The sequence below is a fragment of the Dermacentor variabilis genome, chromosome 3 (genome assembly GCF_050947875.1).
Source record: "Dermacentor variabilis isolate Ectoservices chromosome 3, ASM5094787v1, whole genome shotgun sequence".
Taxonomy (NCBI): domain Eukaryota; kingdom Metazoa; phylum Arthropoda; class Arachnida; order Ixodida; family Ixodidae; genus Dermacentor; species Dermacentor variabilis.
The window spans coordinates 166,519,068-166,544,710 of NC_134570.1; the positions used below are offsets into that span (position 1 = coordinate 166,519,068).

A 25,643-nucleotide genomic window follows, 5' to 3' on the forward strand; every position below is an offset into this window, starting at 1 on the left:
TTAGGCTTAGAACGGCGCATACCACTGGCTACAGCAATATAAGAGAGAATAGCTTTCATATCGAGGCGCAGAATGCGGCGGAATGCCTGGCGCGCCGCTATAGCCGGCTTCAAGTTTTCACGCGTTATCGTACGGTTGTTTACATGGTGACGCAAATGCACGACGGCTATAATGACGATGGTTCATTAGCTTCCCCTTTGAGACGGGGCGTTGACAAATATTCACCAAGCCCGCTCGAGCGAAACATGTATGCTGTCAGGATCATAAGGATTCAGTGAAAAATAGTACGCGCCCTCTTCCGTGCGGCAGCAGAAAATCTGGTGTGAAGACAAAGCAAGAACGGCGGGCCGGTATCGCTGTAGGCCATATTTAATCGCTCCTCGGCCAGCTCAGCTGGGCTGAGTCATTTGCAGGAGATTACAATAAAGCGGCCTAGAATGCTCGTTTCACCGATGGTCAGTCGCGTATACTGTCACAATGTAAAAAAGAATCACGTTGGCGCACATCTACGGTGACTCATTCTATTTCTTGAAAATTTGTGGAACCCCTAGATAAACAGTTTTTGTTTCAAGATATCTGTCTCCCATGTACGAATCGTTTGCCAATGATCCTTCGCTGCGCCTGGCCAAGAACGCTAAAGAGGGCACACTTGCAGCATTTATGAAAAGAGGCATAGACTAACCTGACTTGTTGAAGCGCCAGGCCTATCTTTGCTTTAGTCAACACGCTAGCACACCCGCCGCTTTTATTGTTTTATGTGAATCCTTGATAAGGCATTCGTACGTACATACATGCTGTCGCTCGGGTTAAGGGGAACCGCTCGCGTAGTGCCTATTCCGGGCACGTGGCGTGATCCCTGGCGCAGTGAAACTAACCGCGAAAACATTGTTTTGTGGCGAAAACGCAGGTTTGCGCAGTACAATTACACATGCACCGGCGTGGCAATTACGATGTCCTTTAAAAAGTAACATAAACTGGTGCCCTAAAATATCAACTTGATGCTCTCCTCTACCTCGTTTTGATCCTGAGCAGCCACTACAAAGAAGAGGGCACCATGCCTCGATGCTGCTCATGGGATCGCTGGAACTACTGCTCTCGGCTGCCACAGCATGGTCCCGACAGCGTTCACAGCTGGTTAGTGGCCGGTGAGTAACTGATCTTCTATTATAGTATAGACAGGCGTCCGCGGATATAATTAAGCCACCAGGACGTGTTGTATTCAATAATGGTGCTCACAGGGTGTAAGGTAGGCGTGAATTAGACTTTTTGCCTAACATCCTGCGTTTTATTCTTTGTAAGCAAACCGAAACAATAAATGACATAAATGTAAGTTCCTGCATAGCCAAAGGCTGCATTTGTGACTAGCGGTGAATAGAAGTGGTTGCCATGGATGCAGAGCAAAGTGCTGCATGCAGAAATAGGTGAGAAAGAAATAGTGAGCAGGGTTGTCTGGAGAAACATATGCGGAAAGCTAAAATTCACTTCCGAACATAGGCTCGCTTTTACCTACGTCATTCGATAAGACATATAGACGATAAAGTTATTAAGGAAGTTGGAGTTTCAACTTTATTCGCATCAAGTAGGATTTACATGATGCGCAGGCCCGGCAGAAAAAGCTGTCATAAATGTCAGCTTGACGTAGCCCCGCACACCCCTTCAACGGCTTAGAGGCATAATGCATAATGCGTAAAGACATAACAGATAGTGCATAATAAACAAGGGCAGGCACACCAGAAACAAATAACTTAATTAGCGTACAATTTAGGCAATTGGGATGAATACACATATCGCGGAGCATGCATCTACATAGGGATTCCATATACTACATGGAAAAAACGTAGCATAAAGATCCAAATTATAAAAATCAATATTACACAGAAAACAACATAAAAACACAATAAATAAAATAAAAATTTGAACACCATATAAAAGGAGGGCGTCGCAATGTTTATCTGCGTTACAAAAGGCAGACTATTATAGTGTTGTCGTAAATATGCGTTTCTCAAAAAGAGAGCGTTTCAATCTTTATTTATCTAGTGTTAAATCTTTGATAGCCGAAGAAATATGTTTTGTAGTCTCGTAGTGGGCATGTCTTGTTCTCTATGTTGCAAACACCTACTGTTCGACGCTCTGTCTATTGTGCATTGCAATATTTTGTAGGTTCGCGAGCTGTCGTGCAAAAAGTTTTATACTTTATCTCTTGTTAAAGACTTTGCAAAGGTGAGAGCTGCACACTTTGGAAACAGTCATTTCATTGTATTCAGTTTATAAGTTTCGAGTTTGTGAGGTTGATGGCACATTCTCCAGAGCACGCAAAAACTTCTTTTGAATTTCATGTATTTGAAACGCTCACAAACAATGCAAAGGGGAAAGGTGCAGAGTTATATTTAGTAAGCAAGTTAAGCGGTAGATCAGGATAAAAGGTATGAGGGTGCACTGACAATTCCAGCGTGTATTGCCGTCGTCGAAAGCCTGTGCCTCAGCTAGTGACAACACAGAGATGAGTTTTATGCATTTACTTGTGCACACTGGGCTTTCATACGTCGATCTGTGTCATAACACATCCACTTATTCTGCACTGTCACCCGCCGTGGTTGCTCTGTGGCTATGGTGTTGGCCTGCTGAGCACGAGGTCGCGGGATCGAATCCCGGCCACGGCGGCCGCATTTCGATGGGTGCGAAATGCGAAAACACCCTTGTGCTTAGATTTAGGTGCACGTTAAAGAATCCCAGGTGGTTAAAATTTCCGGAGTCCTCCACTACGGCGTGCCTCATAATCAGAAAGTGGTTTTGGCACGTAAAACCCCAAATATTATTGTTCTGCACTGTCCAAGCGTCTATGTCAAATCAGATAATTACCACTGCAGCGACATTTGGCAGCGGGCACCGGCTCTGTGTAGCCTAGGCCGAAAATATGGCGGCGGTTTAAAGAAGGCCGACTAACCGGTGAAAAATGGCCGCCGCGCTGTCAGGTACACATTGGTCTGGTCGGGGATGTAGTCGTGTGATGTGTTGGAGACCATCTTGAGCAGCTTGTCGAGGCACTTCGTGAACTTGCTGATGAGGACGTTCCAGCGGCCGGAGTAGTTGCACTTTCGCGGCAGGCCCACTACCTTGATCTGGCAGTTGCGCTCGTGGCCAGCCCTCCTCGTTCTGTGTTCGCATTGGCTGCGGGAGCTCGTGCGCCGAAACCACGTGGCCACCGGTTATTCAAACGGGCGCGGGCGTCCTGGGGCACCTCTCACTGAACTTTCTTTAGGGGAGAATTGTCCTGGAAAAGCAGTGCGCGCCATGCAAAGCCCGTCGAACCCTGTGCGCACAACACAACCCCGAAACACTTCACCCTATGGCTGTCGGCTGCCATTGTCGGTGGGCTTTATTATGGCCTTGTATGACACATATTTCACATATTTTGTGAACTATAGCAAGGAGAGAACATAACGTTTGTAACATTAGATGTCTTTCAAATGAAATTCTTGAAAGTCTCTGAAATGGTTTATATTGTGTTCCACGTAGGTGCCTGTGCTCTCGCCTCCTTCTTTGCCATGGCCGGACGGCGTTCGACGGGATTCCTATTCGTCGCCACACTGGAGACATTCCAGGTGAACCGGGTCGAAGGCTCGTGGCCGATAATGGTGCTGGGCGCAGTAGTTTACCTGGCAGGTGAGAACAAGCGCTTTTATTTACTACTGTCTGATTCAGCACCAGCAGGTTTGAGAAGACACTGAGTTTTTGTAAGCACCCGTATATTTTTCAACATTGCGAAGCAGCGTGTGTGGTTGCGCTCAAGTACAGTGCCATACCCGGGTGTTCTATTTACTGCAACAGGTTGCTGCTAGATCTGTGAATGGCAGGGAACACGGAGCAACAACTTCAAAATAATATTGAATGCCACTCCGAGGTGCGGCAGTCAGCTACAAAACATTTGACAGATATATTTGGTCGACGTTTTGCTTCCCGTTTTCAACAGTGTCAGGTTATCACCTGTAAGCGGCATGCAGTCACGTCGTTTCTAGGGCTCGTGCGCTTCAAAATTTATTCCGTGGTTAAGCATTACAAGCATGCTAAGGTATTGAAGTGAGCTCTGCTTTTTGAGACGTTAGACATGGTTTGCACCATTAGAACTGTGAATATGAGAAAAAATAGCAGTCATGGGGAAAGGGTGGCCGTTCGTGGTTTATTAGGTACAAAAAAAATGGGAAGGCGGAAAGGAAGGCATGAGTAGAATAAAACATCCAAAGTTCCAAGCTGTGAAAATGTAAACATATTGAAAAGGGATGTCAGGGGCGGGGATATGGTCATCTAATGAAAACACACGCGCACACATGCTCAAGTACACACACATGAAAAGGAAAACTTCTGGTTGCTACCCTTGATAATGACAACCATCGGGATAAATCTGTTAGCCGCAGATTTCATAGAAGCATAGGCCCCTCAATTCGCAATAGCAACATGAATTCAAATGACCTCCATGAGGCTATGTAAAGAAGCAAGCATTAAGACTCAGCAGCTTTCTCAAGAAACTGAAGCCCTGTCGGCGACTATCATCATCATCATCATCATCATCATCATCATCATCATCATCATCATCATCATCATCATCATCATCATCAGCCTAGTTACGCCCACTGCAGGGCAAAGGCCTCTCCCATACTTCTCCAACTACCCCGGTCATGTACTAATTGTGGCCATGTTGTCCCTGCAAACGTCTTAATGTCATCCGCCCACCTAACTTTCTGCCGCCCCCTGCTACGCATCCCTTCCCTTGGAATCCAGTCCGTAACCCTTAGTGACCATCGGTTATCTTCCCTCCTCATTACATGTCCGGCCCATGCCCATTTCTTTTTCTTGATTTCAACTAAGATGTCGTTTACCCGCGTTTGTTGCCTCACCCAATCTGCTCTTTTCTTATCCCTTAACGTCACACCCATCATTCTTCTTTCCATAGCTCGTTGCGTCGTCCTCAATTTCAGCAGAACCCTTTTCGTAAGTCTCCAGGTTTCTGCCCCATATGTGAGTACTGGTAACACACAGCTGTTATACACTTTCCTTTTGAGGGATAGTGGCAACCTGCTGTTCATGATTTGAGAATGCCTGCCAAACGCACCCCAGCCCATTCTTATTCTTCTGGTTATTTCAGTCTCATGATCCGGATCCGTGGTCACTACCTGCCCTAAGTAGATGTAGTCCCTTACCCCTTCCAGTGCTTCGCTACCTATCGTAAACTGCTGTTCTCTTCCGAGCCTGTTAAACATTACTTTAGTTTTCTGCAGATTAATTTTCAGACCCACCCTTCTGCTTTGCCTCTCCAGGTCAGTGAGCATGCATTGCAATTGGTCTCCTGAGTTACTAAGCAAGGCAATATCATCAGCGAATCGCAAGTTGCTAAGGCATTCTCCATCAACTTTTATCCCCAATTCTTCCCACTCCAGGCCTCTGAATACCTCCTGTAAACATGCTGTGAATAGCATTGGAGATATCGTATCTCCCTGTCTGACGCCTTTCTTTATAGGGATTTTGTTGCTTTCTTTGTGGAGGACTACGGTGGCTGTGGAGCCGCTATAGATATCTTCCAGTATCTTTACATATGGCTCATCTACACCCTGATTCCGTAATGCCTCCATGACTGCTGAGGTTTCGACTGAATCAAACGCTTTCTCGTAATCAATGAAAGCTATATATAACGGTTGGTTATATTCTGCACATTTCTCTATCACTTGATTGATAGTGTGAATATGGTCTATTGTTGGGTAGCCTTTACGGAATCCTGCCTGGTCCTTTGGTTGACAGAAGTCTAAGGTGTTCCTGATTCTATTTGCGATTACCTTAGTAAATACTTTGTAGGCAACGGACAGTAAGCTGATCGGTCTATAATTTTTCAAGTCTTTGGCGTCCCCTTTCTTATGGATTAGGATTATGTTAGCGTTCTTCCAAGATTCCGGTACGCTCGAGGTCATGAGGCATTGCGTATACAGGGTGGCCAGTTTCTCTAGAACAATCTGTCCACCATCCTTCAACAAATCTGCTGTTACCTGATCCTCCTCAGTTGACTTCCCCCTTTGCATATCTCCTAAGGCTTTCTTTACTTCTTCCGGCGTTACCTTCGGGATTTCGAATTCCTCTAAACTATTTTCTCTTCCATTATCATCGTGGGTGCCACTGGTACTGCATAAATCTCTATAGAACTCCTCAGCCGCTTGAACTATCTCATCCATATTAGTAATCATATTGCCGGCTTTGTCTCTTAACGCATACATCTGATTCTTGCCAATTCCTAGTTTCTTCTTCACTGTTTTTAGGCTTCCTCCGCTCCTGAGAGCATGTTCAATTCTATCCATATTATACTTCCTTATGTCAGCTGTCTTACGCTTGTTGATTAACTTCGAAAGTTCTGCCAGTTCTATTCTAGCTGTAGGGTTGGATGCTTTCATACATTGGCGTTTCTTGATCAGATCTTTCGTCTCCTGCGATAGTTTGCTGGTATCCTGCCTAAGGGAGTTACCGCCGACTTCCATTGCACACTCCTTAATGATGCCCACAAGATTGTCGTTCATTGCTTCAACACTAAGGTCCTCTTCCTGAGTTAAAGCTGAATACCTGTTCTGTAGCTTGATCTGGAATTCCTCTAGTTTCCCTCTTACCGCTAACTCATTGATTGGCTTCTTGTGTACCAGTTTCTTCCGTTCCCTCCTCAAGTCTAGGCTAATTCGAGTTCTTACCATCCTATGGTCACTGCAGCGTACCTTGCCGAGTACGTCTACATCTTGTATGATGCCAGGGTTCGCGCAGAGTATGAAGTCGATTTCATTTCTAGTCTCACCATTCGGGCTCCTCCACGTCCACTTTCGACTAACCCGCTTGCGGAAAAAGGTGTTCATTATCCGCATATTATTCTGTTCTGCAAACTCTACTAATAATTCTCCTCTGGTATTCCTAGAGCCTATGCCATATTCCCCCACTGACTTGTCTCCAGCCTGCTTCTTGCCTACCCTGGCATTGAAGTCGCCCATCAGTATAGTGTATTTTGTTTTGACTTTACCCATCGCCGATTCCACGTCTTCATAAAAGCTTTCGACTTCCTGGTCATCATGACTGCATGTAGGGGCATAGACTTGTACCACCTTCAATTTGTACCTCTTATTAAGTTTCACAACAAGACCTGCCACCCTCTCGTTAATGCTATGGAATTCCTGTATGTTACCAGCTATTTCCTTATTAATCAGGAATCCGACTCCTAGTTCTCGTCTCTCCGCTAAGCCCCGGTAACACAGTACATGCCCGCTTTTTAGCACTGTCTATGCTTCTTTTGTCCTCCTAACCTCACTGAGCCCTATTATATCCCATTTACTACCCTCTAATTCCTCCAATAACACTGCTAGACTCGCCTCACTAGATAGCGTTCTAACGTTAAACGTTGCCAGGTTCAGATTCCAATGGCGGCCTGTCTGGAACCAGGTATTCTTAGCACCCTCTGCAGCGTTACAGATCTGACCGCCGCCGTGGTCAGTTGCTTCACGGCTGCTGGGGACTGAGGGCCGGGGTTTGATTGTTGTATTCATATAGGAGGTTGTGGCCAAGTACTGCACCAGGGTGGCCAATCCTGCTCTAGTGAGAGAGTGCGTTACCGGTTCTGGTCACCGGGATCAGGCCGCACTCCAAGCCTGTTTGTGCAATTTTCTCAACACACGGTTTTTTTTTTATATTTCCCGGTGGAGAATTGCGCGGCACCGGGATTTGAATCACGGTCCTCTTGCACTGGAGACGGATACTCTACCGTCCCCGCAGGAGTTAAATTAAAAATTGGATTATGGTGTTTTGCGTGACAAAAACCACTTTCTGATTATGCACGCCGTAGTGGAGGACTCCGAAAATTTCGACCACCTGGGGTTCTTTAACGTGCACCTAATTCTAAGTACACGGGTGTTTTCGCATTTCGCCCCCATCGAAATGCGGCCGGCGTGGCCGGGGTCCGATCCCGCGACCTCGTGCTCAGCAGTCTACCACCGTGACCACTGAGCAACCACGGCGGGTCCCGCAGGAGTTGTACGCCTCATTTAACCTACAGTGGTGCCCTATTTGATCAGTCAAGGTGGACCAATCCGAGCTCGGTTATACCGCATGGATGGCACTCGGCTAGAGAACCTGGTATTTATGACCTGCACATGTGTGGCCACACATAATTGAGGATATATAATTTTTTTTAGGAGGGTTTCCGTACAGTGATAAAAGGAAGGAAAATACATTAAAAGAAAGAAAAAAAAGGAAAAAAAAGGAACATAATATGTGATTTGAACTCGCGATCCTTCAATGTTGCCCGGAAAGGTAGCTCAGTCGGTTGGTTCGTCAAGCCAACGGTTACTTTCAAGCGCCAAAGCTCCTGCTCCGAGCCTCATACTTATGTGGAAAGGGACTGATGTTGTCCGCACTTGCCAAGTTTGCCTCCAATTAAAACTGCCTGCGATGCCTATAGTGCAGCTCTTATCTCACTCAACATACGCAGTTCTATATACGTGCATCCGGTGCAATGCTTTCCGTTGTATCAGCAATTTCAATGTCATGGCCGATCATGTAAGCAAAAGTAGCTGTTTACTATTTACAATATCCAGAATTGATCAAACGTGAAGTTGTCACCGGCATTCTGAGTGGTTGGAAGGCATAATTTCTTGGAAAAATGGCCGCCAGAGGAGCAGCGTGAACTCGACCGACTTTATAGTCTAGGAAAACTGCCTTAAAATATTTAGACTTGAGGGGAAGCTTCGTTAACAAACTATAACACGGCAATCAGCACTCGTATACGACGAGAGAAATTATTGAGACGTGGAAAATTCCCTTGAAATAAATCTGGTTTGCGAGACAAATGCCTGTATGTATTGAATCTCTTAAAAGATGAGGGAGGAAATATGCGCTCACCGAGAGGGCATCGTCAGCACGAGACCACCACCAGGCGCCTTACTGAGATGTAGAGAGCTTCGCGGCCGGAACAAAGTCTCCCCTCTCCACCGGCCCAGGGTGGAAAACGCGCTTTCCGATCGCTCAAGGTTGCGCGGACATTGTATAGCTCTAGCGTCTAGGAAAAAGCTTAAACAGGTGCGGGGGCGGCACGCATAGCGTGGGAAGCTAGCCGCCGGAATAGCTATCTCAAGTACTGCTGCTGGCGAGGGCGAAATACCTTCGTGTAATTATAATAACCCTAATAGGACTTCTTTTAAAGAAAAAAAAAGAGAAGAAAAAGAACAGGGAAACGGCTCAGAAGGCTATACTACGAGAGCTATCGAGAGGATCGCATGCGCGCGCTGTTGGTTTTGAAGCGCAACCGTGGTAGGGAAACAGAAGGCGATATAAGCATGCGTGTCCATGATACGCACACGACAAACTGCCTTACAATATTTAGAATTGCTATATATATATACACACAAAAGCCAATATAGGCTGCTCGACACTATCTCGCGCGTTTTTATAGCGAAGTACATCAGAACCGACTCGTCGTTCCACAACAACCATTTCCTGAGTGATCGCCAGATATATGCCGAATAACTTCCTGTCATTCAATAAGAACGTCTCTCTTTCATGCAGCCTACCAATTCGCGCTGTTTCGGTTTAGACAAAACAATTTATCATTCGAGGCGCACTTGCCAAGTCTGCCTCCAATTAAAACTGCCTGCGATGCCTATAGTGCAGCTCTTATCTCACTCAACATACACAATTCTATATACGTGCATCCGGTGCAATGCTTTCCGTTGTATCAGCAATTTCAATGTCATGGCCGATCATGTAAGCAAAAGTAGCTGTTTACTATTTACAATATCCAGAATTGATCAAACGTGAAGTTGTCACCGTAATTCTGAGTGGTTGGAAGGCATAATTTCTTGGAAAAATGGCCGCCAGAGGAGCAGCGTGAACTCTAGCGACTTTATAGACTAGGAAAACTGCCTTAAAATATTTAGACTTGAGGGGAAGCTTCGTTAACAAACTATAACACGGCAATCAGCACTCGTATACGACGAGAGAAATTATTGAGACGTGGAAAATTCCCTTGAAATAAATCTGGTTTGCGAGACAAATGCTTGTATGTATTGAATCTCTTAAAAGATGAGGGAGGAAATATGCGCTCACCGAGAGGGCATCGTCAGCACGAGACCACCACCAGGCGCCTTACTGAGATGTAGATAGCTTCGCGGCCGGGACAAAGTCTCCCCTCTCCGCCGGCCCAGGGTGGAAAACGCGCTTTCCGATCGCTCAAGGTTGCGCGGACATTGTATAGCTCTAGCGTCTAGGAAAAAGCTTAAACAGGTGCGGGGGCGGCATGCATAGCGTGGGAAGCTAGCCGCCGGAATAGCTATCTCAAGTACTGCTGCTGGCGAGGGCGAAATACCTTCGTGTAATTATAATAACCCTAATAGGACTTCTTCCAAAGAAAAAAAAAGAGAAGAAAAAGAAAAGGGAAACGGCTCAGAAGGCTATCGAGAGGATCGCATGCGCGCGCTGTTGGTTTTAAAGCGCAACCGTGGTAGGGAATCGGAAGGCGATATAAGCATGCGTGTCCATGATACGCACACGACAAACTGCCTTACAATATTTAGAATTGATATATATATATACACACAAAAGCCAATATAGGCTGCTCGACACTATCTCGCGCGTTTTTATAGCGAAGTACATGAGAACCGACTCGTCGTTCCACAACAACCATTTCCTGAGTGATCGCCAGATATATGCCGAATAACTTCCTGTCATTCAATAAGAATGTCTCTCTTTCATGCAGCCTACCAATTCGCGCTGTTTCGGTTTAGACAAAACAATTTATCATTCGAGGCGCACTTGCCAAGTCTGCCTCCAATTAAAACTGCCTGCGATGCCTATAGTGCAGCTCTTATCTCACTCAACATACACAGTTCTATATACGTGCATCCGGTGCTATGCTTTCCGTTGTATCAGCAATTTCAATGTCATGGCCGATCATGTAAGCAAAAGTAGCTGTTTACTATTTACAATATCCAGAATTGATCAAACGTGAAGTTGTCACTGGCATTCTGAGTGGTTGGAAGGCATAATTTCTTGGAAAAATGGCCGCCAGAGGAGCAGCGTGAACTCGAGCGACTTTATAGACTAGGAAAACTGCCTTAAGATATTTAGACTTGAGGGGAAGCTTCGTTAACAAACTATAACACGGCAATCAGCACTCGTATACGACGAGAGAAATTATTGAGACGTGGAAAATTCCCTTGAAATAAATGTGGTTTGCGAGACAAATGCTTGTATGTATTGAATCTCTTAAAAGATGAGGGAGGAAATATGCGCTCACCGAGAGGGCATCGTCAGCGCGAGACCACCACCAGGCGCCTTACTGAGATGTAGAGAGCTTCGCGGCCGGAACAAAGTCTCCCCTCTCCGCCGGCCCAGGGTGGAAAACGCGCTTTCCGATCGCTCAAGGTTGCGCGGACCTTACAGGCCCGCAAAGTCGGCGACTATGGTCGGCGACTATACAGGCCCGCAAAGCCTACACGATTTAGTCCTTTTTCAAACGATGGAGGCGCGTCGTTGCTACGTTGTCGGGCTAGGTTTTTAAGCGTCGTATCGCAACCATACTTTCATCGTTTGCTGCTTTTAGGTTTCCAGATATGGGCTGATGCACTAGCCCTGCTGACGGACCGGCCCCAGGCTTGCCCAGTGTGTGCTCGGCTCTGTGGCGACACATAGCGCCCTGTTGACGGCGAACGCGATGGACGTCGGGGCCTACACTGCATTGCGGCGACGGACGTGGCCCGCTTCTCCGGAGTGATAGCAGAGCGGGAGGAGGTGGGGCTGCGCCAAACGCCAGTCTTCCTTGGAATGCTGCGTGGGGCGACTGGCTGGCGTGCCGGCTGTGCTGGCGGTGGACGATCGAACTGCGGCGTTTCCAGACCCAGGCGTGGGTGCGGAGGGGAAAGTGACGGTGGGCCACCGCTGCGTACGTCACCACTTCCTGCTGAGGCTGCGGTCATTGAGGGACTGTCGGTGACTGTTGGATCTACTCGCGCACGAAGTCGGCAATCGAAGCCACTTGAGGCTGTGATGGAGAAAACTTCTCAAGCTCCTACCGCACGACCGCTCTGATGGGCTCGCGCAGGTCGTCGGTGCCCAGTGATTGAATTTAGGCGTAGTTTGTTGAGATTGTGCAGCGGTTGAATTGTCAGTTCTGATTTTTCAGTGTTTTCTCGATGCTAGTAGCCTTGTGAAGAAACTCTTCGATGGTATAACGTGGATTTCGTATTATTCCAACGAAATGTTCTTGCTTCACAACACGCATGAGTAGGCGAAGTATCTTTTACTTGGACATATTCATGTCGGCGTGGCGGAACAGACGGGCAATTTTTTCCGTGTAAATCGAAAAGTTTTCTTTCGGGAGCTGTACTCGGTATTTTAGCAGACAATCTGGCCTTTCCGTGCGCACGACGCTCGTAAGGATCTGCACGACGTCGTCGGGGAAAAGGTCCCTTGTCGTCAGGTCCGACGGCCGGTTCTCAAACCACGTTCTGGCGGCATCTTCTAAGGCGAAGTATACTTGCCGCAGCTTGTCGTCGGAGTTCCAGTCTTTTAATGTCGCGATACTTTCGTAGGTAGGAATATGCAGCCGGTCATCGACGGATGGTCGGTGGCTCTCGAGGTTGTTGTAGCAGGACAGGCGACGCATGAGCTGTCATCGTGCCTACTGTCTTGGTGTGGGTAACCCGCCCTGGTTGCTTAGTGGCTATGGTGTTGGGCTGCTAAGCAAGAGGTTGCGGGATCGAATCCCGGCCACGGCGGCCGTACCTCGATGGAGGCGAAATGCGAAAATACCTGTGTACTTAGATTTAAGTGGATGTTAAAGAACCCCAGGTAGTCTAAATTTCCGGAGTCCCTCACTACGGTGTGCCTCATACTCAAAAAGTGGTTTTGGCACGTAAAACCCCATAATTTAAATTTTGGTGTGGGTCGTTCTGGTCTGCCAGGGAAGAAGGCTATATGAGCCCTCTCGATGCGCCTAGACTCCTTAACCATTATAGATCGCTTTCAAGATAGGGCTCCGTCGGCCCTGCAATACGCAGAAGCTGCCGGAGCAAAATGCCCCCCACCCTCCCTTCCCGCGGTGCCTTGGGTGCGACAGAAAACTTACTTACTTGCGGGCTTCATTGACGCATAGAAAAACACTTTTATGTAGCACGTATCGAGCAACAGAAAGTTGTATCGGGAGTTTTTCACGCTGCTCTACAATTTTATCAATGGTACTTTTCAACTAAATACAATAATTCAGGAGTTGATTACTAATTAAGACTAAGTATCTAATTAGGCACTATGAAAAAATAATTCAAGTATCTCCAAGCGACGGCAAACATTACCTTGGTTCTGTCAAGCTACGTGGTATTCGGATATTGACACTTGTACTTATCTTTATCGCGCGACCACGTTTTGCCGCCTAACAATTGTTATCGCACAGGGCAGGACGCGCCTGCATGTAAAAGAAATTTCTGGAATGTTATCGGTGGTTCCGTCCACTGTCTTTCACCGCGACTTATGTAATCTGATTGCATGTATGCGCGACGCGAATAGTGTAGAACTTTGTGGAAGACACGCGGGCCCCAGCGGTTAATCTGGAACATTCGACGACTGATCTATAAAAGCCGACGGTATTGACCCGCTGATCAGATTTTCGACGATCGCCGACCGTGTTCGCCGCTATCGTTGTGCTATAAGTGTAGCCTGTCTTGTGGGCACAGGTTCGCACAATAAAAGTTAGTTTTGTCGTTCACAGTATAGCTACTGTGTTCTTTAACGTCACCACCACGTGACATCTGGTGGAGGTGCTTTTTGTTCATGTATCGGACGCCCCCGACAAGCCGTGATACAAGCCCGGACCGCAAAGAGAACACCAGCGTAGTCCCGGACCATCGAGCAAGCCGCCGTCTTCAACAGCTGCCCCCGGAGCACGGACTTCTACCTGAGAAGACCAAGAAAATTGTGGCCAAGGCAACCCCAATGGCAGCCCCAGCGTCCCCCATCGTGCTGCAGCAGCCCAGGGAACCACCGACGTTCCACGGTTCCACATTTGAGGACCCGGAAAGCTGGCTGGAAACGTATGAGAGGGTCGCTGTGTTTAACAGCTGGGCAAGCGGCGACAAGCTGCGATATGTCTATTTCGCATTGGAGGACGCCGCCAGGACGTGGTTCGAGAATCGAGAAGCCACCTTGACGACGTCGGACCTGTTGCGAAGCGGCTTCTGCAAACATTTAGAAGCGTCGTGCGAAAAGAGCGAGCCGAAGCTCTACTGGAGACCAGAGCGCAGCCGCCGAATGAGACGATCGCGATCTTCACTGAGGAAATGATCCGGCTGTTCCGCCACGCCGACCCGGAAATTTACAAAGAGAAGAAAGTCCGCGTACTGATTAGGGGGTAAAGGAGGAACTTTTCGCCGGAATGGTAAGAAGCCCAGCGAAGACCGTCGACGAGTTTCTTCGTGAGGCGACGAGTATCGAGAAGACACTGGAATTGTGGAGCCGGCAATTCGACCGACGCACCAAGAGCCCACAAGCTACGCCGGAGTTCAATCAATGGCCACCGACGACCTGCGCGAGACCAATCCGGGCAGTCGTACGAGAGGAGCTTCAAAGAATCCTTCCCTTCATCGCAACCTCAAGTGGCCTCAATCACCGAAATTGTCGAAGTCCAGCGGTCGCTCGGAGTTCCCGACGTACAACCACAATCATCGCGGACCCAGCCAGAAGCGATGACCTACGCCGCCGTCGCCCGCCTTCAAGGTCCCCCTCCACGACCGCGTCAGGGCCCTCTAACGCCGCAATTACGTCGACCACTGCCGCCGCTGCCAGCACGCCCACCCGTCGCGCAGCGCAACTACCCAAGGAAGACAGACGTCTGGCCCGCTCCTGACCACCGCCCGCTCTTCTACCACTGCGGAGAAGCGGGTCACGCCTACCGACGATGCCCATACCGGGAGATGGGACTGCGAGGTTTCGGCGTCAATGCTCCGCACCCGCAGCAAGGTGAACGCTCTCGCGATATCGACGACTACCTCGCGGCTACTCAGTGGAGCTCTCGACGACAGTCGCGTTCGCCATCACCAGGCCGCTACCCGTCGCCGCAGCGCCGACCATACACTGGCCCAGCCAGGGGCCGGTCAGCGAGTCCATATCCGGAAAACTAAAAGCAGCAACCAATGGAGGTGCGGTTGCTGTTCGTCGAACTGACGAAGATCCTCCGCCGCCGACGAAGAGACCATCTCGATGGCATAATAACAACACGCCCCCGTCCCGACGAAGTCGGGAAGCCACGACTACAGTGACGAAAGACAACTTGACGAAGCGACGTTCCAGCTTCAGTTCAACACGACGCAGCCGTGATCCGACGCCAAGGTCTAACTGCAACGCCAGACAAAGAACCACCGACGTCGAAGTGCTTCTCCACGGCCACGCAGTTACCGCCTTAGTGGACACAGGGGCTGGTTACTCCGTAATGAGTGGACACATCGCCGCCCAGTTGAAGGAAGTTAAGACCGCATGGGAAGGCCCTCAAATATGGACCGCTGGAGGACACCTCATCACGCCGACTGGAATCTGCACGGCAAGAATAACCATTCATGACCGGACTTACCCTGCCACCTTCGTTATCCTCCAACAGTGTTCATGAGCCGTCATTCTCGGTATGGACTTCCTGAACCAACACGGCGCAATCATCGACCTGAAGTCGAATTCAATAACGCTGCGGGAAGATAAAGCCATCCCGCCGGAAAGCCCTCGTACTCACCACGCCTTGAGTGTGCTTGAAGATCAAGTGAGGATCCCGCCTCGCTCCAGCATTGTTGTTTCGGTCGGCACCGAAACATCCGTTGACGTTGAAGGCGTCGTCGAAGGCGACCAATGTCTACTGCTAGACCGTGAAATTTGCGTCGCAAGAGGGATCGCTCGACTGCATGGAGGGAAAACTGAAGTGTTGCTGGCAAACTTCAGCCAGTAGTTCAAGCCCATCAACAAGGGCACGGCGATCGCGTACATCGAGGAAATTCTGGAAACCAGTAATGCATTTGTCCTCTCGGATTCCGCCGCATCTACTCCGACGACCATGGTTCCCGAACCAGACTACGACATTAATTCAAGTCTCCCCGTGATTAAAGAACAGCAGCTCAGAAGTATGCTCCGACGATACAAAGGCTGCTTTTCGACGTCATCGAGGATTCGACAAACACCAGTCGCCAAGCATCGCATAACCACCGAGGAGTGCGCTCGACCACTCCGCCAGAGCCCTTACCGAGTTTCGCCGCGAGAACGTGAAGCTATAAGAGAACAAGTCGACGAAATGCTGCGCGACGACATCATCCAGCCGTCGAAAAGCCCGTGGGCATCCCCTCATGTCTTGGTAAAGAAAAAAGGACGGAACCATACGTTTCTGTGTCGATTATCGTCGTCTGAACAAGATCACTAAGAAGGACGTATACCCCTTCTCACGGTTAGACGACGCATTGGATCGGCTCTGCAACGCTAAATACTTCTTGTCGATGGACCTCAAGTCTGGCTGTTGTCAAATAGAAGTCGACGAAAGAGATCGCGAAAAGACCGCCTTCATCGCCCCAGATGGCCTCTACGAGTTCAAGGTTATGCCATTTGGACTGTGCTCGGCGCCTGCAACGTTGCAGCGCGTGATGGACACTGTTTTAGCATGATTGAAGTGGCAGACTTGTCTCGTTTACTTCGATGACGTCGTTGTCTTCGCCGGAAATTTCGACTATCACCTTAGGCGGCTTGCAACAGTACTCGAGGCCATCATGTCATCAGGGCTCACTCTGAAGCCAGTAAAGTGCCGCTTCGCTTACGATGAGCTTCTTTTCCTAGGCCACGGGATCAGCAAATCCGGAGTCCGCCCCGACCCGCAGAAAACAGCTGCCATCGCAAAGTTCCCGCAGCCCATCGACAAGAAGGCAGTGCGTAGATTTCTCGGCATGTGTGCCTAGTACAGGCGATTTGTCAAGTACTTTTCACGCATCGCTGAGCCGCTAACACAGCTAACTAAATGTGACGTTGAGTTCAAGTGGAAAACGCCGCAGGTCGACGCATTTCAAGAACTCAAACGACGCATGCAGTCGCCGCCTGTACTTGCGCACTTCGACGAGCATGCCGATAACGAAATCCACACTGACGCCAGTAGCCGAGGCCTCGGTGCAGTCCTAGTCCAGAGAAAAGATGGGCATGAACGCGTGATAGCTTACGCTAGCAGGTCGTCATCAAAAGCGGAAGGCAATCATTCTACAACGGAAAAGGAATGCCTCGCCATCGTTTGGGCTACAGCGAAATTTCGCCCTTACCTATATGGCAGGCCATTCAAAGTGGTTAGCGACCATCATGCTTTGTGTTGGCTAGCTAACTTAAAGGACCCTTCATGACGGCTGGCACGGTGGAGCCTCAGACTACAAGAATACGACATCGCTCTAACATACAAGTCCGGACGAAAACACTCAGATGCCGATTGCCTATCACGCGCCCCCATTGACCCGCCGCCGCAAGATGACGACGATGACGACGCCTTCCTTGGAATAATAAGAGCGGAAGACTTCGCCGAACAAGAACGAGGGGACCCGGAGCTAAAAGCCCTAGTCGAGTATTTGGAAGGGCACACCGACGTTGTCCCTATTGCATTTAAGCGTGGATTGTCATCGTTCATGCTTCAAAACAACCTACTTATGAAGAAGAACTTCTCACCAGTCCGCGCCAACTACCTTCTTGTTGTTCCGTCGGCGCTGCATCCAGAAGTACTGCACGCCCTACATGAAGATACGAGTGCTGGGCACCTCGGTTTCTCCGGGACGCTATCGAGGATACAAGAAAGGTATTACTGGCCGCACCTAACCGCCGATGTCGCCCGTTACACCAGGACATGCCGAGACTGTCAGCGACGCAGGACACCACCGACAAGGCCAGCGGGATTACTACAGGCGATCAAGCCTCCTTACCAACCTTTTAAGTAGATCGGGATGGACTGGTTGGGACCGTTTCTGACATTAACTCCCGCAAATAAGTGGATCGTAGTGGCGACGGACTATCTCACGCGCTTCGCTGGAACTAAAGCTCTACCGAAAGGCAGCGCAGCCGAAGTGGCGAAATTTTTCGTCGAGAACATCCTGCTGCGACATGGTGCTCCAGAAGTCCTCATCACCGACAGACGAACGGCTTTTACAGCAGAGCTCACGGAAGCCATTCTGCAATACAGACAGACAAATCACAGGAGGACAACTACTACCTACCATCCGCAGACGAACGGTCTCACGGAGCGCCTGAACAAGACCCTCGCCGACATGCTAGCAATGTACGTCGACGTCGAACACAAGACCTGGGATGCCCTCCTGCCGTACGTAACATTCGCTTACAACATGGTGGTGCAAGAAACAACACAGATCACGCCATTTAGGCTGGTTTACAGCAGGAACCCGACGACGACGCTCGACGCCATGCTGCCGCACGTCACTGACGAGGAAAATCTTGACGTCGCTACCTATCTCCAGCGCGTCGAAGAAGCCAGACAGCTCGCCAGCTCAAGAACCAGCAGAGGACCGACAGCCGGCACTAGAATCTCCGACGACGCTTCGTCGAGTACCAGCCCGGCGACCGTGAGTGGGTATGGACTGCGATACGCCGACGAGGACAGAGTGAGAAACTACACCGACGCCATTTCGGACCCTACAAGGTCATCCGAAGTATTGGCGCTCTGGACTACCAGGTCGTGCCAGACGGCATTTCGCATTCACAGCGGCGCTGCGCACGATCTGAAGTGGTCCACATGGTGCGCCTTAAACCGTTTTACGGACGCTGACGAACTTCCTTATCTTTTTGTTGTTTTCTTTGCTACGAGTGCCTTTGTTTATGACTTTTGTTTGCTTTCAGCATCGGGTTGATGCTCTGTAAGAGGGGGGTAATGACACGTGTACTTATCTTTATCGGGCGACCACGTTTCACCGCCTAACAAATGTTATCGCACAGCGCAGGACGCGCCTGCATGTAAAAGTAGTTTCTGGAACGTTATCCATGGTTCCGTCCACTGTCTTTCACCGCAACTTATGTAATCTGATTGCATGTATGCGCGACGCGAATAGTATAGAACTTTGTGGAAGACACGCGGGTCCCAGCGGTTAACCTGGAACATTCGACGACTGATCTATAAAAGCCGGCGCGCTTGACCCGCTGATCCGATTTTCGACGATCGCCGACCGTGTTCGCCGCTATCTTTGTGCTATAAGTGTAGCCTGTATGGTGGGCACAGGTTCGCCCAATAAAAGTTGGTTTTGTCGTTGACAGTATTGCTACTGTGTCCTTCAACATCACCACCACGTGACAATGTTTTGAAACTCTGGCTAAAGATAGCTGGGACACCTTGTATGTGTATATATATATACATACATACATACCTATAGTGCCCTGAAAAGTCTCAGCCGTGCGCGTAGCTCTTGACATGAATGCATAGAATTTATTGATAGGAAAGACAGAGAGGTCGACCTGAGCTAGTGCGCTCTAGTCTGCTACTCTGCACTGGGGAAGAGGGAAGGGGAGTGAAAGTATTGGAATGGATGATGATGATAAGAGAAGTGGTGAGTGCTTATGTACATGAGACAGTTGCCTCGCTGGAGCCGCTCGTCGAGCTTGGTGTCCTGCAGGAACTTCAACAATACTTTTGTTGCACGCATTGAAATTGCAGTGTCAGGCCTTGGGCCGAGGATAGCTTCCTCCGACAGTAGTTGCCTGCCAACGCTGGCTAAGAAACTGTCTAACGTCCTTCGCTCCAGCATATATGCTGGGCAGTCGCACAGTACGTGTTGCAGTGTTTCGGGCATCTGGCAGTGTGCACAATCAGGGCTGTTCGATTGGCCGATGAGGTGTGCGTAGCGACGGGTGAAAGCAACGCCGAGCCGAATCCTGTGTAGCAATGATGTAGCTCTTGACATTTTCTTTCAGGTATCATTGCGGGACCGCTGGCTCACAGGTTCAACGCTCGTCCAGTGATTATCGCAGGAGCAGCGATTTTAGCAGGCGGCGCAATTCTCAGCTTTTTCGCCACGACTATTGCATTTATGACAGTAACACTAGGAGTAATACACGGTAAGGCACTTTTATATATATATATATATATATATATATATATATATATATATATATATATATATACATATATATATATAATGATGGCACAAGTGAATTGTGCGCGTCAGAAACCATTGAAACGATACGACGTTGTGACACAGACTCCCGCAATAAGTCAAAGGCCACTCCATACTGCCAATTGCGGAGACGTACTTTCGATTCTTAACCTCTGAGGCTGCATTTGTCTATACGTGGGGAGGAGATACATATATTTTTGAGGAGATTACACAATACGGGAACGAGCTATCGTTGTCATAACTATTACGGAAGCCCGTGCATGTACATTTAACATATTTCATGTGCCCATTGTGCAGAAAACGCTTCTAATTTTCGTTACTCAGGGCTGTTCCTTTAAGCCTATCTGAAGCCTTTACGGCCAGTTGCTTGCCTGACGAAACAGTAAAAACTAGTAGGTCATTATCATTTGGCGTGAATTGTTTTTTTCTTTTCGTGCAGGGAAACACTAAGATGATTTGGTATTACTGCACAACTATTGTATGCGCAACGCGGTATCAGAGTAACGCATGACCAGCTCGTGACGAATCTTAGCGCTAATTTAATTAGGTTGGTTTCGCATAATTATTCATATTTTGAATGTTACATTTATAAGGGTACAGTGTACGGGGACCAATATAATTTACGAAGACGCTGCAAATATCTGCACAATCCTTCACTGTAGAAATTATTATAGGTTGTTGGGACGAAATCTGAGCGTACCATGTCTTTACATGTAATATGTCACGTGACGGCAGTTCTTCACGGGGCATCAAGTCACCTAATGCGTTTTTTTCCTTATCTTCTTTCCACGGGCACAGCCATAGGAACGGGTATGGTGTTCATAGCAGCCCCTACCATTATCAGCGAGCACTTTGTCAAGAACAAGGGCCTCGCGATGGGCGTCAACTTCGCTGGCGTCACCGCTGGTCTTTTCGTGTTTCCCAAACTTCTGGAGTACCTCACCGCCACCTATGGCCTACGTGGTGCTCTCCTGATCTTCGGTGGCGTCACCATGAACGGGCTTGCATTTAGCCTATTTCCCCGCACCCCTGCTTGGAGGAAAGCTTCCCGAGGCAAGAATCAACTCGCTGCTCGATTTCCATCGAAAGCCATCGGAGACGATGGAAACAACGAGCTGAGCCATGCACTGACGGTGTTTAAAAGCCCCGTGTTCTATCTCATCATATACAGCTTTAACGCTTACTGCTTTGGATACGAGTGCTACTTATCACTTTTCGTCGACTTCGCCTGTGATCGAGGAGTAGTGCTGTCCACTGCCGTTACCGCGATGGCGGCGGGAGCAATCGCCGAGATCCTGGGGAGGCTCACATTGCCGGCAGCAGCCGACCGCGGCGTGCTGAATATCAAGACGGCTGTGGTGCTCACACTGGCTGCCCAGGCGGTGGCGTTTCTCGTTCTTCCGTTGCTACGCTCTCAAGGACTTATTTTCGCCGTGGCCGCTTTCATAGCCTTCATAATCGGCACTGGAATGGTAATTTTTTCGATGATCCTGGCGTCTTACTTCGGACACGAGAAGATGTCATTATCGTTCGGCATCGTCGTCGCGTCAGCCGGGATGCTATCATTTGTGAAGCCGTGTTTGATAGGTGAGACTTAATCGTGTTACTCTCGCCACGAATTTATCACTCACATTCTTTGGATTCTAATGCGGAATGCGCTCAGGCAGCGCGTAGAGTACAATTGTGCATTTCAGCAGTTGAACTCAAAAGAAAGATAACAAATAACTTCAACATTTAGCATTAAGGAAGACGGCCAGGTTTGTGGAAGCATTCTTGACATGCATAATTTCAGATAGAAACTGTAGGTCTCGTCTACGGAATGCTTACCAAGAAGCAAACCTCGCCGTTATGCCTAGAAAATTCAATGACAATGCAAAGTAATGTTGGGACAGTAGAAGGCCGTTTATATCAATGAATATTCATGTATTAATGCCTGCTATGCATTGGTTTGTTCCCGTTCTAGTTTCAGGAGTTACAAATGTATTGCATTAGAATTCTAGGATTCCATTCACACATGATACGTGACTGCCTGACTGCTTGAAAGAGGAGCACTGCATGCTTTCTCTGCAAGCTGTGCTCCTCTTTTGTCCGTGTATGATATGCTGCAAGGGGCTTTCCTGTTGCTTTTCTTGGTTTCTTATATTGTCTTTAGGATGGTTCACGTGGTTTCCCTTTACTAAGATAGTCACGAGATTATTTCTGCTTTGTCTAGTGTGTTTACATTTACACCATAGCGGCCTCTGTTAGAACCTAAATTCGGTTGCTCCTCATATGTGATGGGCATTGGGAACCATTGATATAAGAAATGTTGAGTGCCGTCTTCCCACTTCACAGAGAAACTTCTTCATAGTGATGAGCTTTGTTCCCTGTCGTTTTCTGAAAGCCTAGGGAGGAGCAATATATATTTCCAGTGAAACGCTCATTATTCGGTGTGTTTTCCTGTGTCGGGGGAGTTTTACTTGCGATGATCATGTTCTTTACGCTGCAATGATTGGTAAGAGACGAGCTGATTTTCTCTGCGTGATAGTTGCCTAATAGAAGGGACTACACAAATTTTAGAAGCTTAGGAGGAGGAGGAAAGAAATGTATTAAATAAAGAAATGACAAGCAGGTGTCTTTCTGCTTGTGCGGAAGGCGCCCTTAGTCGAGGGCTCCTGCGGCTCTTGGTGTCTCCCGGGCCCGCCGCATGAGTTCTTGCTGGTTACGAGGATCCGAACTAGTCAGCACGGCCTCCCATTTCTCTGGTTTGGGGTTGGGTATTTTCGGGGCTGCCTTGACGTTGGCGCATGCCCATGTGGTGTGATATAGTGAGGCGTAGTCATTACAAAGGGGACATTTGTATGAGTATAGTGTAGGGTGTATCGCGTGTAGACTGCTTAAATGGGGGTATGTATTGGTTTGTAATTGTCGCCATGTTACGGCGTCTTCACGTGAGGGTCTTGTGTGGAGGTGGGTATTGTCGTCTGTTCAACCTGTGGTGTTGTAGCATGGCGTTGTGTTGTAAAGGTACGGGCTCCATAGATGCGGCCGTATCCCTCTCCTGTGGCGCCCGGGAGGCATTGTCATAGTGCTATCCTTTAAACGACCTTCCTGGTCTTGAGTTGCGCATAATCTGGGTGAAAAGTTTAACGTGTTCAACTCCTTTATGACTGATCAACGTACTACTTGTTCAACTACCTTGTGCTGTTCCCAAACGGGTTTAAACGAAAGATGATCAATAGTAAAGCAGAACAGAACTTATGTTATCGCTAGTATGTTGCAGGGCATGGTGTTCCTTCTAATAGTGCCTTTGCATTACTGCCTTAGCGTAAAGGTATGACTTCTATACATATGCATGAAGTCGCAAATTAGCAGACGTGATTGGCAGTCTGGATAAAAGTAAAATAAAATGCTCGCCACACGTATGTCGTGTCTGCCGACCTAAATTCTAGAATGCGATTACCTGTGCCTTGCTATAGTTCAAATAAAAGGAATGCCTTAAGTACAATTCGCAAAGTGTTACCTGACCTGTGAATTCAGCTAAAGGGAAGCAAAATGGACAAGTCAAGGAGTGAAGAGCCATGACTTGGTTGTTATGACTTTCATTTGGGGGCCTGTGCGTAACATTTCTTTACTTTACGGCAATGAATACCGCGGACCAAAGTTCTTGTACTAAAGGGCAACAGAAGTGAAAAAAATAAGCATGCTGAAGGGTGTGGTGAAAGTACACTAATAAGGGTGCCGCAATGCCTTTAACTATAGTGCTATCTTGACATTCAATGTGATCGGCTTACATCGCGAACTTTTACGCGAAACGCTTTTTATATGACATCAGAAGAAGGTAGTCTCGTACAGCACTGACTGCGACACCTTTTTAAAACAGTACAGGATCATTTACGCAGAATTTGTCGAAGTGCTGCGCTAAACATTGTATACTCATGTTATCGCAAATTAGCTGCACTGACTGAAACCCTTATGTACTACAGTGAACGAGAGGATAATCTATAATACGTTCTCCTCCAAGTAGTGGTGATGATGCTATATAGAGACTGTACTCTAACCTTCTGATATCTGAAAACTAAGAGGCATCTTGAGAATTAGTGAAGCCTCGAGTTTTAAGAATTGCTTGTCACATATATTCTGTGAGTGATTCTGCCCTAAAAGTTGAGCGCAAACCAATATGGTATTCATCATGCACTTTGCATCATTCCCCTTTTTGCTGGACGATCGCCTGACCAATCATGAAGTCTGGTACATCAATTCACACAACTGCGAGTAGATCTCAGCCAGTATTACATTGCAGGAATGCAAGAACTAAATTGCGTCATACACTTCGCATTCGGCGGGCGACCGTATCATGGCAGACAGGTATTGTTTCGAATCGTGCAATCATGCCGTCAATTAAAACGTTTTTCCAGTGCCGCGTTACCGCATACTTTCTCGGGTAATGCATTTTCCGTGCTTCATTAAAACTGATTTTTTGGTGTTAGCCAAAATATTAGCAGCAGAGTGACATGCAAAACCTAGCCATGTGCTGCGAAAAAAAAAAACAAGATGGTCGGGACCTGAAAAATAGTCTGTACGTCATTCTATCTTGAAATATAAGCATAGGTTTGTTTCTGACGTCCATGCACGATATAAAAATTAAGCTAGACTTACCTTTTGGGCGACCTTTGTACACAGTTTTGTTGTTAGGGAGATAATTCTGGCCGATGCTTGCGTTGTTTGGGAACTTTCGTTTAATCAACAATTTTATTTTCGCGGCTCCTGCACTAGCAATACTTCCATTTTATCATGTTTATTTTACAAGAAAATTTGATAACGCGATCATGTCTTTTTCTTTTTCCAGGGCACTTCAGGGACAGAGTAGGTGCCTATGACTGGCTCTTCGTGATTTGTGGCGCTCTCAGCGCAATTGGAGCTGCTTTTTGGCTTGTAGTGATTGCGTGGGAGAGAAGTAGGAGCAAAAAGGAAGTTATCCACAATAAAAGCTCACCGCCCTACACTATCATTACCATGAAATGTATCAATAGCTTTCCGCAGAAAGGTCAGAGGTGAAAGAAGAGACGCAATTGTGCCGTGGATGGAGGAGTGCAATAAAAGGAGATATTTTTCCTGCGACTTTGTGTTTAGTCTGTGTCTTCTTGTGCAATTGAAGACCAGGCAATATGATAAAACCGCACTGATCAGGCAGCAGGGGCGCGATCCGGGATCGGTGATAATAATAATAATATTTGGGGTTTTACGTGCCAAAACCACTTTCTGACCGGGATCGGTGATCGTATCCCGCCTTGGTCACCCAAGTTGTTTGACAGCTTCGTCCACGATGTACGGCTTCGTGGTCGTGATGGCGTAGTGGCAGTTGTGTCGTCGTCATTCCAGCTTTGTAATCCGACGCTCGTCATGCTGACGTTGTCAGGCAGCCGTCGTCAAAGAACCGTCATGAATTCGTGGCCACACCGCCATAGTGATGCCGTCGTAGTCGTTTAATGGTCG

General features: G+C 48.0%; 1 protein-coding gene across 1 annotated transcript; it reads left to right on the plus strand.

The window, feature by feature from the left end:
• Positions 1–796: 796 nt before the first annotated feature.
• Positions 797–25,268, plus strand: LOC142576499 (monocarboxylate transporter 2-like). The gene is made up of 5 exons (XM_075686652.1): positions 797–1,145; positions 3,517–3,663; positions 19,966–20,109; positions 20,967–21,755; positions 24,997–25,268. Exons 1-5 carry the CDS (start codon positions 1,055–1,057, stop codon positions 25,203–25,205), a joined length of 1,380 nt encoding a protein of 459 aa, XP_075542767.1. The 5' UTR covers positions 797–1,054; the 3' UTR covers positions 25,206–25,268.
• The last annotated feature ends 375 nt before the right edge of the window (positions 25,269–25,643 follow it).

Coding starts and splice junctions, on each gene's coding strand:
- LOC142576499 (XM_075686652.1), top strand. CDS start 1,055: ATGCCTCGATGCTGCTCATGGGATCGCTGGAACTACTGCTCTCGGCTG. Junction 3,664..19,965: donor CGCAGTAGTTTACCTGGCAG/GTGAGAACAAGC, acceptor ATTTTCTTTCAG/GTATCATTGCGGGACCGCTG. Junction 21,756..24,996: donor TGTGAAGCCGTGTTTGATAG/GTGAGACTTAAT, acceptor TTCTTTTTCCAG/GGCACTTCAGGGACAGAGTA.